The 14,264-nt window shown below is 39.9% G+C and overlaps 1 protein-coding gene across 1 annotated transcript in view; it reads right to left on the reverse strand.

Annotated features, from left to right (window-relative positions):
• The window catches only part of LOC140941664 (uncharacterized), a 16,812-nt gene extending 6,529 nt beyond the window's left edge, over window positions 1-10,283 (reverse strand). Inside the window, exons 1-6 of the mRNA XM_073390680.1 lie at window positions 10,070-10,283; window positions 8,851-9,463; window positions 7,042-7,236; window positions 5,412-5,498; window positions 4,390-4,709; window positions 1,405-1,482 (exon numbers count right to left, since the gene is read on the reverse strand). Of these exons, the coding sequence (XP_073246781.1) occupies window positions 1,405-1,482; window positions 4,390-4,709; window positions 5,412-5,498; window positions 7,042-7,236; window positions 8,851-9,463; window positions 10,070-10,126 (1,350 nt within the window). The 5' untranslated portion in view covers window positions 10,127-10,283. The remainder of the gene's footprint in view (window positions 1-1,404; window positions 1,483-4,389; window positions 4,710-5,411; window positions 5,499-7,041; window positions 7,237-8,850; window positions 9,464-10,069) is intronic.
• Window positions 10,284-14,264: the final 3,981 nt, after the last annotated feature.

Below are 14,264 nucleotides of genomic sequence, written 5' to 3' on the forward strand. Positions count from 1 at the left end.
GGGACAATGTCTTACCAGACCAGTTCCAAACGGTCGCCGCCGTTCTGCCTTCTGATTGGGCAGAAAAACACAAAAGTTTTCTGGCACCAATCAGACGTCAGAACGGCAACGATCGTTTGGAACTGGTCTGGTAAGAGATTGTCCCCAGGGGCTCTTCTCGCCGTTCTTTACTTTTCTTCGTGCCATATTTGTCCGCCCGTTTAGACTTTCCCTCGCCGTCACTATCTGCCCCTGGGTCTCCGAGGATGTATTACCTTCAATTCACAGGGCCACTACTACTGACTATTGTAGGCGAAACTTTTGTTTTCGCGAGCGTTGAAGAATGCCGTAGTGTATTAAAAACGTATTGGTGGGTAGTTCATTCAAATTTACCAGTCAATTGTACACTTTTTTGTCTATTTCTGTGGCCCCATATTCGCTCGCAAAGTGAAAGAGCAAACTGGGTCATTCCTAGGTCTCCCTCCTTGTTCTTACACATCACACGTCGGGTTGTTTCACAGCAAATCAAATCAACTTCTTTTTCTTCAAGCAAAACACATGTTTTTACAGTTTGCAAACTTGTAAACGTACAAGAAACAATAGTTCTAAGGTATTCGGTCTGCTGTGTCGTGCCTTGCGGAACACGTTGGAAAAAGCGAGATCCGCAAATCTGTTCCAAATTTGGCAATGACCTCAACTACAGTAAAACCTGTATTAAGCGGACACCGTATTACGCGGACACCCTCTATTAAGCGGACAGTAGCCGAAGTCCCCAAATTTATTTCCCTTATCTACTTTAAATGAAACTTTTATTGGGCGGACACCTCTATTAAGCGGACGCGGACACCTAAAAAGTACCTGAAATGGTCATTTCTATTGTTTTCAACCTGTATTAAACGAACGCTTGTAATTAAATTCAATCACCCAACATGCCAGACACCGAAAATGCGAAAGATTGCCACCCACAAATTTTCATTTTTTACCTTAACAAAACGTGACTAGACGAACTTATTTGATTAGTTTCACGATACAGTTATGTTTTCTATTTCGTTTTGTTTGAATAGAGCTTGTTTCACTCATCTGATTTCTTCAAATTTGAGTTGCAATCTATGTTTATGGTACTTTGATCAACTGGTTCACTTAAATAAAGAAATTAATGCAAACGTATATCGTCATAGTCTCTGGGAGTATTCTAAACGTTTCCACTGTTCATTTGAATGGCATTTGACATCTCATTTGACGTTATCTATTGAAACCTGTATTAGGCGGACACCCTGTATTAAGCGGACACTACAGCATTCCCCGAGGGTGTCCGCTTAATACAGGTTTCGCTGTAGATTCGAAAATTTTGATGGTAGAACAGCTGCTTACCCTGAGAGACGCTTTCTGATATACAAATATAATATTCTTAATAGGACGTTTTACCTGCTTTTTGTCCACAGGACGCGCAAATGGACAACTCTCATCCTGCGCCCAAAGCTCCGTTAGGATATGGTCGCATTTCTGCAACACAATCAAATAAAAACACCACATCAACATCTTTGTTAACCAGAGAAGACGGCCGACATTTAACCACGCTATCACTGGTCCCCCCCCGCCCCACCCCCCAAATGACATCTGAGAAACGAGCGCAGAAATTCCATATTGATAACGCGTCATTACCCAGATCTGGGTAGTGCTTCTGATTGGTTGAATCAAATTTCCCACGCGGTATAACCAATGAGAAGCACTATCCAGTTCTGGATAGTGACGCGTCATCAGTATGGAATCTCTGCACTCGTTTTTCAAACGTCATTTGGCCGGGAAACCAGTGGTAGCGTCGCCAAATGTCGGCTGTTTTCTCAGGCTACATCTTTGTAATGAACTATGTTCACACTTTAAGCCAAAGCCCTGGCGCCTCAGTCTCCACCCGGGCTTTATAATCAGTCCATAAGCTATTCAAACAATTTTTCTAGTTCAAATTTAGAAGCCGCGGTTGGTAGAACGTATTCGCACAATAATTAACTCTTGTTTCAGTTTGCCATGGTTTTGCAACCATTTCAGTGGCTTCAATTCTTGGTGGAAGGGATCCATATCAAAATATCGTTTGGCCCATTCGTACTTTTGAAACACACACAACTGAACCCGTAGAAGAGGTTGTTTAACTAATAGCTACTCCCCTCAGGCCTCCAGCCCCTCCCCCCCCCCCCCCCCAAATAGAGACTCTCACCTGTGGGGTGCTGATCTTTACACGAAACTGACGCAACAAAATGGTTGCAACTTTGTTATTTTGGAGATTACAACGATAAAAATCGAGCGTAGATGATTGCTTATATTGCAATTCACACTGTAATTTTCAGGTAGTTATAATAACTCCTCTAGTGGGGCTAATTTAACTCCTCACAGTGGAGTTATTTTTCGTGGAGTGACTTTAACTCCAAAAAGGAGTTTAAAGAACTCTTTTTCTGGAGTAAAAGTGACCCCAGATATTGAGGAGTTAAAATAACCCCAAAAAAGGAGTTATCCTGTACCTAAAATTTTTACTCCACTTTCAGAGTTAAATTAACTCCAAAAAGAGTAAAAACAACCCATGTAAGGAGTACAAGAAACCCCATTTCGGAGTAATTTTAACTCCAGACTGGAAGTAAAAAGAACTCTTTTTCAGGAGTAAAAATGACCCCAAATTCGGAGTTAAATTAGGAGTTAAAATAACCCCCAAAAAGGGGTTATCCTGTACCTAAAATTTTTACTCCATTTTTGAAGTTATAATAACTCCCTAAAAATTACGGTGCATGTATGATGTTCAGATTGTGTTTCCTTTCAGATCAGAAAAGGTTTTAACGTTACTCTGCCGCCAAAGGTTTATTCGTCAACCGATACGTCGACCGGCATTTGGCCGATACTCGACCGATATATCGACCAACATATCGGTCAACACCCCCTACAAGACACAAGATCCGGTGTATTAACAGTACTTGTAGATTCTCAATAGTAGTCTGCAGTCGGCTTGACAGGGTTCGCAGTGACATGTAAGAACAGCACCTTATTTCTCTCATAAAAGAGAAATAATTGGGAAAACAAACGTGATACAAATTGTTCTTGGAAACAAAGTCTATGCATGTTATGATCTAAGCTGTCACAGCGTTCGATAATTTTATCAATAAAAAAACCTTTCTTTGAGCAAGCTTTTTGTTTAAAAGCACATTTTTAACAAAAAACAGACGAATAATTATCTTGCCACCTGAACCCTTTAATAATAGCACTTCATCCAAAATTACGTAATACCACCAACTCTCGCTATTACAGTCACCGAAATAAATTCCCAGCATTACAGACGTTTGACCGAAATAAACTTCCGCTAAAACAGATTTTCGCAACACTATCTCACAGTCCCAAAAGTGTCCCCAGTGAAGAGTTGTGGGGGGGGGGGGGGGGGGTGGAGGGGAGAGGGAGGGGGATTTACAGTAGTCGTGCGCTGGTCATCTTGACCGACCCTATGCCGCCTAAACCAGAGTTAAATCGCTCGAAAGTTATAGTTAGGTCGCCTGAAAAGTTGACTCATGTCCCCCAAGGTTTTACCATGCTCAAGAGTATCCTAGTATCCTATTTCAAAATTATCGCAGTTTTTTCGTCTCATAGTGGCGTAAAGAAGGAAATATATTACTGATTTATCGCACTTGTTTTATCTCACCGTGGGTCAAAGAACGAGATATATTGCACATTTACAGCGCTTATAGTTCGTCTCAACATGGCGTATTAAACAAACGAGATATACTGAACATTCATAACGCTTAGTTGGTCTCAACATGCACACTGCTTATATTACCCTGTGTATTACACCTGACAAAATTTCAGGCAAAATAACTCTGGTTGCGATGACTTTCGGGTGACTTGATTGGTTACCAAGGTTTATTCTAGAAATTGGCCAGTGAGAGTCAAATGGGCCCCCTTTTGTAATTTTAGGGGACCCTTTTTCAAGAAAGGGGGTCCCCCAAAAGGTATTTGAACTTATTGGTACCGACTGTTCCATGGGAAAACGAACGTTTATTGACGTTTTGCCACAATTTTGGAACATTCTGGGCAACTGAAAAAGCCTGGGTTCGAATTAATGCAGAATCCCGGATGTTTGGTGAAATAATGACTCAAACGAAGAAGAGAAAGGCAATTGAGGCAGTAAGAGGCTATAAAAGTTCAAAGTAAGTTTATAGAGCGGCCGTCAAATCAATGCTGTTGTCAGTGATGTTTTCGACTGCTTCATTTGAAAAAGATAGTACTTATCCTTGGGTCTTTTTTTTTACGCCCCATTTGACGCGGCAACGTACATTTTCTGCGGCGTTTTTTTCCAAATTGCGGAAATCCCGCAAGGTCACGCTCTAGAATAAACCCTGGTTCCGGTTATCAAGGGAATTGACTGAGGTATGACCATCTCACCTGAAATTCTTTGGACAACTCTCCTCCTCTGCGCCTCCGCTTACAGGTGTCTCCTCCAAGAGGTGATGATGCGTTGGACTTTGGACTGGAGCAAGAAGGACTCTGTGGAGATCCAATAGCCCTGCATGGCCGCTTGGAACGTTTGCTAGGTGAAAGTGACGCTATTTTCAGAGACTTCCTTGCTGCAGGTCTGGACTGTGTTCCAAGAGATTCTTGGCTGCGATCAGGAGTAAATTTGTGCTCTTTTTCACAGCTCTTTGGTTGCTTGGTGCTGGGGTCCTCGCAAGGGGGTGGTGAACCAGGGAAATACTTCCGTTTTCCTAAAAATTGACAGAGATTTAGACACGAGGACTTTATAGGCACTTGACAAGCTAACTTCCTTTTAACAGCTGATTCTTTCTTCACATTGATTGATATTGATTAGTATTGTCAAACTAAGAAAATCGTAGCCTCCCACGCAGACGTTCTTAGGGCTTTGAAGAACGCATGACGAAGCCCTAAAAACGTTCAGTGGCTGATCCATCGGAGCCCCACCCCCATTTTTAGACCAAAATGAGGCCCGAGTGCAGGAAAACATTTTTGCGAGAACGGGCCTTCCCCTTATCTCAGGGTCTGGATGACCGCCCCCCTCACCCCCCCCCCCCCCCCCCCCCACCTTATCTGAAGGTCCTGGATCTACTACTGACGTCTGCATGGGAGGCTTAAAAATTGTGAACACCTTAAACATGTCAGGGATATTTATTGTGTTATGACCAATGACAGCAAAGATCAGGACATGTGAATGAGCCATTAGACCACAAACTAATTACCGTTGCTGCGTATGGTTTAGGATGTCCAAGCCAGATGGGCTTTTCCCTTGAAACACATGCAATCACTTTCCAGTAAATATTTGTAGTGTTCATGGTTTTCTGAGTTTCACAGTAACTACTGTACATGACATTTAAACAATGTAAATTATGCATTTAATGCAAAGATGTCATTATAATAATTGTTATTTTGCATTTTAAAGTCAACTAACACACCTGGGGTAATTTCATGGGAAGGACTGCAATCATTATTAGAAGAATCTGCAGTGTTTTCGACTGTTGGCTCATTTAAAATAATCAAGCCTAAGAAGAGAAATTTCTTTGTTACAAACAGTCAACAGTGTTAGCTTAAACACCTGAATGCAGGATTAAACCAGGTAAGTTATTACACCAGTAGTCTGTTCCAGGTATTCAGATGGTGGAGAGTGGCATGAAATGTAGGGCGGAGGGAAAAAAAGAAGAAGAAAGGGAGAGAAGGGTTCCTTCACCTTCTCTCTCTACCCCCACCCCCTTGCTGTTTTTTCCTTCTTTGAGATGTCTCCACCATCTCTGATCTGTATGCCTGGAACAGGCTATTACAACAGCTAAAGAACAAGGCATTTATAGCACTTCTGTACTCTGTTGTTAGTTCCCAGTCATCTTGGGTACTGGGATGCCTTTATTAGAGACTATGTAACATCATACAGTTTGCAGGACACGTGTGGAAGAGCTGAAAACTTAATTACATATTTGTGTAATAATTAAAGCAAAAGAGCAACTCAGCACCAAAAAGTGTTACAAAAGCATGTTCTAAAAAGAATAGCATCAGTTGCGAGCAGTGCAAGTATCCTATCCCAGATAAGGTGCTGGCAGTTCTGAGGGCAAAAAGGTAAACAGTTGGAAAATTCTTAAATTTACATTAATATTATAAATGTATGATGTCACATGGTTAGTAGATCAAGCCCAGGAAATTTCAAAATTTTGTCGAACTTTGTGTCATGATTCAAGCCTAAATCAGAACAATGTCAAAGTCAAGTAGTTATAGACCTTTTTTACTTTTGAATAATGCCTCTTTAAGATAGAGAAACTATTTTAAGTCTCAGTAAAACAAAGTACTGCAAAGTTTGTTTCAACAGCACTTTTAACATTTTCAAACAAATTCCTATGGAGAGCAGTGTGGAAAATCTGCAAGTTGATGTTAGATTAAAGTACCCATCACCTAAATTTTCATATTTTCTTATCTGAAACTATACCTTATTAAAATAACTTCTGTGAAAAAATTTTGCTGTTTGAAGAAAACGTGAACTCTTAACCAATTTTTGAAGTTTACATTTTTGCAGTACACCCGCGCCGCTGATCACGCAAACTACCAGGCTCATATATGACGTCATGTGACGTAAATTAAGGAAGTCGTATTACCTGTCCTTCACCAGCTGTACACAAAAAAGATCAATTAAAAGTAAGGATTGAATCACAATGTCTTTGCAAGAAGAAAGTTTTTCTGAAACAGAAAAACCTACCAGATCTCTTAATGTTTTCCTGTTGATAAAGTCACGTGTTCCTTCAAGTACGTCATATGACGTCATAATATGAGACGAGATGTCATAATATAAGACGAATGGTGTGCCAAAATGGCGGCAAATTTGAACGTTTTTACAAAATTCTAAAAAAATTTTCTCTGGTTCAAATCGCAAAATTTTTTGGCAGAAGTTATTTTAATATGGTGTAGCTTCAGATAAGAAAATAAAAAATTTAGGTGATGGGCACTTTAATCACAGAGAGTGGCCATGAGAAAGTATGGTTATGGTCTGTCCTCAATAAATATTGATGCTCAAAAAAAAAACAACATAAATTGACTGGAAATTACCTCCAACTTGCACAGAAGAGTATGCTGTCATTGAGATAACATGCTTGAGTTGTTCACAGAAGGCTTTTTCATACTCAATCATAATGTTTAGCTGCTTCATCTGTTTGTCATCATTTTTTGAGCTACATAACTCCTCAAGTCTCCTGTAAACAGAGGGAAACTCCACTGCGAGACATTTGGCATCTTTTGTCAAGAGTGAACGTCCTGCTTAATAATAAAGATGGATATACAATAAAGTTTTAACACAAAAAAAAAACTTCTGTTTTCAGATTTACACTACAGTTGAACCTCTCTACAATGGCCACCTTGGGGACAGGAGAAAGTGGCCATTGTAGAGAGGTCTTAAACAATTTTTGTCCGCTGGGGCCGTTGTCAGGGTGCAAAGAAAGTCAATTTTAAAGCCTGCCATTTGGGCAAGCTGTAACTAGCATGTACTAGCCCACAAGTCATTTCAACTAGCCCCAAAACCCTTTAGCAGGATTGATTACAATTCTTCTGTAATTTGAATTTCCCCTATAAACAGCACTTGCTCGTCTGGCAAGTTAAGAACAAAAATCACTAGCCTGATAGCAAAATCCACTAGCCCCAGGCTATCGGACACAACTTTCTTTGCACACTGCATTGTAGAGAGGTGGCCATCATAGAGATATAACCATTAGTAGAGGTTCAACTGTATCTAAAAATCATGACCTCCATCACTATTTCCTTCTAGGGTAGCTTGTCTGTGTGGATGGTGATACCATCGGAGTGAGGAAGGTAGGCAGGAAGTACCTTCTACCCAAACCCCATCCCCTTGGGCAATTTCCTTCCTCCACCACATGTCACTTGTGTTAAAAAAAGAATTGTGGGTTGACATCAGGTTGTTTGGCATCTCAATATGCATAATTATTGCACAAGATTCAACCGAAAAAACAGTGTCAACTGAAAAGCACTAACCATAACATAATGATAATGCTGGAGGGCTTTCTGGGAAATGCATTTGTATTATAAACTGGAACCCTGTTAACGTGACCACCGTTGGGCCATAAAATCCTGGTCATAATAACAAAGTGGTTGCATTAATTTAGAGTCTTCAAAATAATAAAAGGGCTAAGTGATTTTTACGTTTGCCTGGTTTGTCTTTTTCCGGTGACTAAATGTTTTCAATATTGAGTGTGTAAAAATAAAGAGGATTGTCAACAGTGAGTAGCTCCGCAAAATAACATTTGGTTGTTCAACTACATGTTATGTGTGAAGCACAGCTGTGGTAGTGTAATGGAAAGTCCACGAACTTATTTTCAACCAAAAAACCAGAGGTTTGAGCCACCAGATTATCTCTGCTAGCAGGGTACAGCTTTCCTTTCTGGCCCTGGTTTCTTTCTTTTTGAGGACTGGGGTAAGACTTTACTTATTGCTTTCTCTTCACCTTTCGATCTCCTTTACCTTTTAACTCCTATTTCCAATCACTTTCAATTCACAGGGTCACTACTACTATTGTAGGAGAAACTATTATTATTAGAGCTCCCTAGTATACAGCCATTCTGACCAGGACTCAGGAGCACTTGAAGAACATTTGAATAGGAAGCAAGACAATGCCCTAAAAGTTCCACCTCCCACGCTAAATCTGCTCGAGGCAAGTCCTTAATCAGAGTGAGATTAACATAGGGGAAAGCAAATTCAGGATTGGATCCAGAAAAAAACAATTTCTGAGTAATGGAGCACTGAGACATGTGCTTCTAGAAGGTTTCAGCCATCATGTATGTAACCCTGGTAATGGCAATGGTAATGTTATGGATAAGAGCTTAACAAGGTACATTTGATATGTGTTATGCAACTTGCCTTCTTCAGAGAGGGCCCTGAGCTTTCGGACAGCATTCATAAACTCCACTCTGTCTTCATTAAATTGCATGAAGTCGTCAAAATACTTTCGTGCCCCCTGTTTTATCTCCTCCTCAGTCTCATCGAGGTACCTTCGAATTTTAACAAAACATTCTTGGACATACTCTATTGCACAAATTGTTGTGTTCCTGGCAGCATTTTCAGCCATAGCTATTTCACGGTTTAATCTGGTAATTAATTCAGAAGCAGTGTTCAGCTTTTTTTCCATAAGAGACTGAAGCTTTGGAACGGTTGTCTCTATATTGTCGATAACATGGTCAGAGAGCTCCGAAGCCTGCGAAGTCTCCTTTTTGCAAATGATGCACATAGGCTGCAGTGTTGTGAGGTTAAAATAATCCAAGGTGTGCTTATGAATGCAACATATGGCTCGGAGTTCGGTGACTTTGCCATGTTGTGATTTCCTCTCATTCCCACAGTGTTCACTGTCATAACAACTGCTACAGAACATAGCAGAACATTCTGGGCAATAAAACTCTGCTGTGTTACCATTGCAGTATTCATGGCATTGTGGTATCTGGATGTCTGTAAATGATGCTTCCATTCCCTATGTAAAACAGGCATAAAATGAGATTTCTTTGTACTGATATAATTATCCTTGAGTTCACCTCAGAGCTGTAGAGAATACGCTGGAGTTAGGGACTAAGATAATTAACAGTAAAAACCAGTGAGTAAGAACCTGGGTTTTAAAAACCTGTTACTTTAGGCTAAAATTTGTTGGTTAAGGTTCTCTATACATGAACTTGTTTAGCCTAAAATTTGAAACAGGTTCTTATTTTTTAAAATTTATAAAAAAAATTCTGTACACTCGGGCAAATAAGATTAGTCAACATTCAGGACTCTCTGTGGAGACATAAGTGCCTTACCATACACTCCAACTGCAATGTAACTATGTATGCAGATTTTATACAAGGAATAAGCTGCGAATACCATTAAATACTGTTAGCTACAATATACCTTTTCTTAAGAAAGTACAAATCGATTTAAGAACCTAAATAGCTTGAATTTGTACTAACTACCATTTATGTAAGAATCTGTTTAGGCTAACTTAGGAAAATGCAGGTTCTTACTCAAGGGTTTTTCCTGTATATTCAAATGCACATCATATCAATAATGATTCTATAATTTTTTATAACTATAGGCCATAACTTACAACCATTTTTTGGGAACGGTGGAAAATATAAAATTGTCTGTTCAACTTTGAGAACATCGAGGCTTGTCTGTGGAGAGTAAGATTGGGTTATAAAGGTATTCCAGTGGAAACTGCAACACCGCAAAATTTAAATTAGAAACTGCAATAAAAATGATGAAAACCGAAACACCGCGGACGTTTGGTAAAAGTAATCAAAATGGCCGGAAAATTCAGAAATTACACTCTTCAAGAGAAGGTAGCCTGTTGGAAAAACTTCGAAACCGTACGCACCTTTCATTTCAAAACCGGAAACGGAAAGAACATTCCAACACAAAACCACTTTTACTTTTTATAAAAAGCGAAAAACCGAAGATAACCCTTTCTTATTTAAAAAAAAACACAGTAAATTTCAGAGCAAACCAAAATACAGTTTACACCACTGCAAAACCGAAATGCCCCTCATGCTTACCGCAGGTCTGTTCATATTTCCAAACAAGAGCAAGATGAATCGATGTTTTTAGTTTTAACTTTGGTCATGTTTTTTTGTTTGTGATGTGACAAAGACACATTTTCGGTCCATGATATACCACTGATCTGAGAAACGCGCCATTTTTTTGCGTTTTCTGAAGCGTAGAATATGACAATCATGTGCATGGTGCATCCATAATGCTCTGTATTTTTGAACATGAAAGCTGTTTTTCTTTTCATTTGAGAACAATTTTTAACCCATATCAATACCCTATTTATTTTTTTTTTATACGCTTCCTCAATTCTTACCTAAGCTTTAGCTGCAGCACTTCAGTTTAATTCAGGACTAAGCTAAGCTAAGCTTGTATAAAAATCACAGAGATCCACAGACGATGCACACTCACGTGGGTCTCCAAAAAGCAGACTAGAGCTGCGCTTACACCCCTTTGCTCCTCTAATACATTTAAATTAGATTTATCCTTTAAAATTCTACAATAGTAAAATACTTACCGGCCGGAGGATTACAAATTCTGTGAAATTGTTCATGAAATGTCGCTACTATTTGAACTGGAAGGATCGTTACGAAATCCTTACGAAATCCGTGAATGTTGTTACACTCGACCCAATCCTCCTTTTCACATATTGCGTAACCCTCAGGTGTCACGTGGTGCCTCACGTGGTAGGACCATGAGAGATCGCCTACCCTGGGGTATTTCTCGGGCTCCTGGCATTGGTCATTTGGGGTTAGCCGATTCAACCGTATAAAAAGAACACCGCGAAATGCCAAATCATGGGGACAGGCACGGTTATTGGCTCCTGGGACAGGACAAAGCTGAAGTCTTGAAAAAAGCTAAAAATCGCAGATCCGTGCCATAAATGAATGGAAACAAACCTAACAGAGTGCTCTGTGCTATAATTGCCAAAGAAAACTAACAACCTGAGAGTTTTCCCCATATCTAGGATGGTCAACCCGTCTTTCTTCGAGGGGTAGGTAATATAGCTAAGCTCTTTGAAGACGCAACAAGAAAAGTGGCACTTTATGTTAAAATAACACCTCCGGTGGCAATCTTTGTAGCCCGTAACAATTTCTCTTTTCACTCTTTAAATGTATCGCGAAGCTTACGAGAGCCTCTACTAACGGTCTGTCCTCCTCAATAAGTTGCTCTTCTCTCCAATTTCTTAAAAAGTGGCCGCCTGCTTACATTTTCCGCTGACTGGTGTTCGGCTTGTGCAGTGAACATTTGCCTCATCTGACGTTCGAAAACATGTCCGCTTCATGGTACGTTAAGCTACGCTCCAGGCTCTTAGTTATAAGGAATCTCATTAGGAATTTCAGAGTAATTTGTTTCCGCCACTGCCCGCTATGCCTGCGCGACCCTCTAGCCACATGACCTCTTTCTTAAGTGCGCTACCTCTCTTTCTCCCCAACATCCGAGTGGAGTGGCGGCCCAAATCACGGCCGCCTAAGGGATGACCGGTCAATTTAGGATCCTAACAGCGTAAAGACAGAGTGAGATCTGGATATGATAGTACGGGGGTTCCAGAACTCGAGATTCATCTGATTCAAAGCGTTGTTCTTTTATGAAGTCTGGAGTAAGTGTGGATATCGCCGCATAAGAGACTGGACTGTATGGTTAACTACAATACCTACCCTGGGTTGTTGCGCTTAGTCACAGGTAGCCCAAGACCTTCAGCAATGGGCTCCTCCTTTGGTAATGCTCACACGAGTGTCACGGAATTTGAGCGCGCGTGGGGAAAACTTCGCCTTTCTGACAGGGAAAATTGCTCTTGACTTGAGAACGCGCGGACGTGTAGTTTTTAGTCAAACTGTTCAAAATTAACCTGATTATCTCATTTGTAAATGGAATAATCTTTCCTTATTATAAAATTATATATAAACAAACATGTACATGAACGAATAAAAAATTAAATATTCCTTACACGTACATTGACTGGCCCGCCAAGATTATCTCTAGCTACCTGCGGCCGGGCCAGTGCACTTTTGTAAAACTTAATGATAGGGAAAATAAAGACTATTGTTGTTGTTGTTGACGACTTTAAATTAAAATTGCTCACCTGAACCTGACTCGTCCCCGGTTGCCACTCGGTCTCCTATTAATATTAATGAAGGGGAGACTGAGGGGTGATGGGCAAGTGTCTGTCCTTTTTGTTCCCTTCCTTCCCATCACCCCTCGCGCTCCCTTCGGTCACGCTTCTCGCGTTCCGTCCTCCGCGCGTGCGATCCAAATAGAGACGAATTGGGATGAGTCAGCACCTGAACACTAATCAGACAGGCAGGTGCCAGTTGGTCAAAAGGTGGATAACGCTATCTAATGGATAAATCCCTATCCTGTGGATGATGGAATTGGTTTTCCTCATAAATTAATACTTATCCACATCTAATGTTTGAACAATCGGGGCCAGATGAGCAAGGAGTTTCGGTGGATTTGAAGCGATTCGTTGGAGCTTTAATTCCAAAAGCTTCTTATCTTTTGAGAAGAATACACAATACACAAAGAGATAACAATTAGAGTTCAAGAAAGCAATTTGAATTAAAAGTTAAGCACAAATTTACTTTCTTATAGACTGGAATTTTTCCCGATCAAAACCTCAATCATTTGGTTACCTTTGGATTAGTGCCTCATTTTTCTTTCCGTTCTCAAGAACACAAGATTTTTAAGAGCCACAGATTGGTTTAACAAAACTGATTTATTTATATTAATCATACAAATACTTTGTTGAAGTAACCTTTTTATTTCTGCTGTGTTTTACGAGATCTTCAGAAGAAACACTCAGACAGAGCCTCAATAAATAATATTTTCCTAACTGCTTATCTCTAACGCGTGGCTGTTATGTTATAAATGGATGTTTCTTAAATCTGTACAATTTTTTCCATCGAAAGAACTAAGATAAAACGCGCATCTTTTAACGAAAGCAAATATAGCGAACACTGTTTTTCTTAGACGAAACTAACTTGAGACAAAGGTATCTCCACGAAACGTCCCGTTCCCATTATTATTGATCGTTCGGGAAACGTTGATAAAATCTAGGCGTCTCAGTTTATACGGTTACCGGTAACTTAAAAGACATGATTATTAGGATCTGCATCCCGCTAGCGATAGTTCCATAATTTTGGTTCTCACCAATACTTGGAAACAGTGAAAATATGTATCTACATTACTTGGAGAAAAAGCCCAATAAAATCTTTGAAAAACGTTTTCCAATGATGTTTCTACTTGATTAACCTTGATAAGACACATCCTTATTCTATAAACATGGGCACTGGGTGTATCAGTTCAAAGAGGACAGACGGCAAATTGATATTGCTCGAAATATCAATAAGTCGTAATATATCAGTACACGAAACGGTAAAAGAGAAAATTATTTGCTCGAAACCGAAAATTAATACAGCAACAAAAACAATGAAACTGAAAAACCGTTCCGTGCTAGCAAAAAAAATTTCCATCGATGATAATTTGGAGTTAGCGATCAAAAGAGAAAAGTCCACTCTCTAAAAACCTTTTGGACGTTTTCGCAGCTCATTCAAAGGCGATGTTACATGGGACGACTGGCATTTTCACCTCGCGCAAAACAGTTGCTTGCACCATCGTTGCGACACTGCTTGAAATTGTTACATGCAACATTGTTTCAACATTGTTGTCCTAAAAATCGTCATCACAAATCGTATCGTGTAACATCACCTTAAAATAACTCTGAATTGAACCATTTAAAGAAGGATGATTTTCAA

This window comes from Porites lutea, chromosome 6 (genome assembly GCF_958299795.1).
Source record: "Porites lutea chromosome 6, jaPorLute2.1, whole genome shotgun sequence".
In the NCBI taxonomy this organism is placed as follows: domain Eukaryota; kingdom Metazoa; phylum Cnidaria; class Anthozoa; order Scleractinia; family Poritidae; genus Porites; species Porites lutea.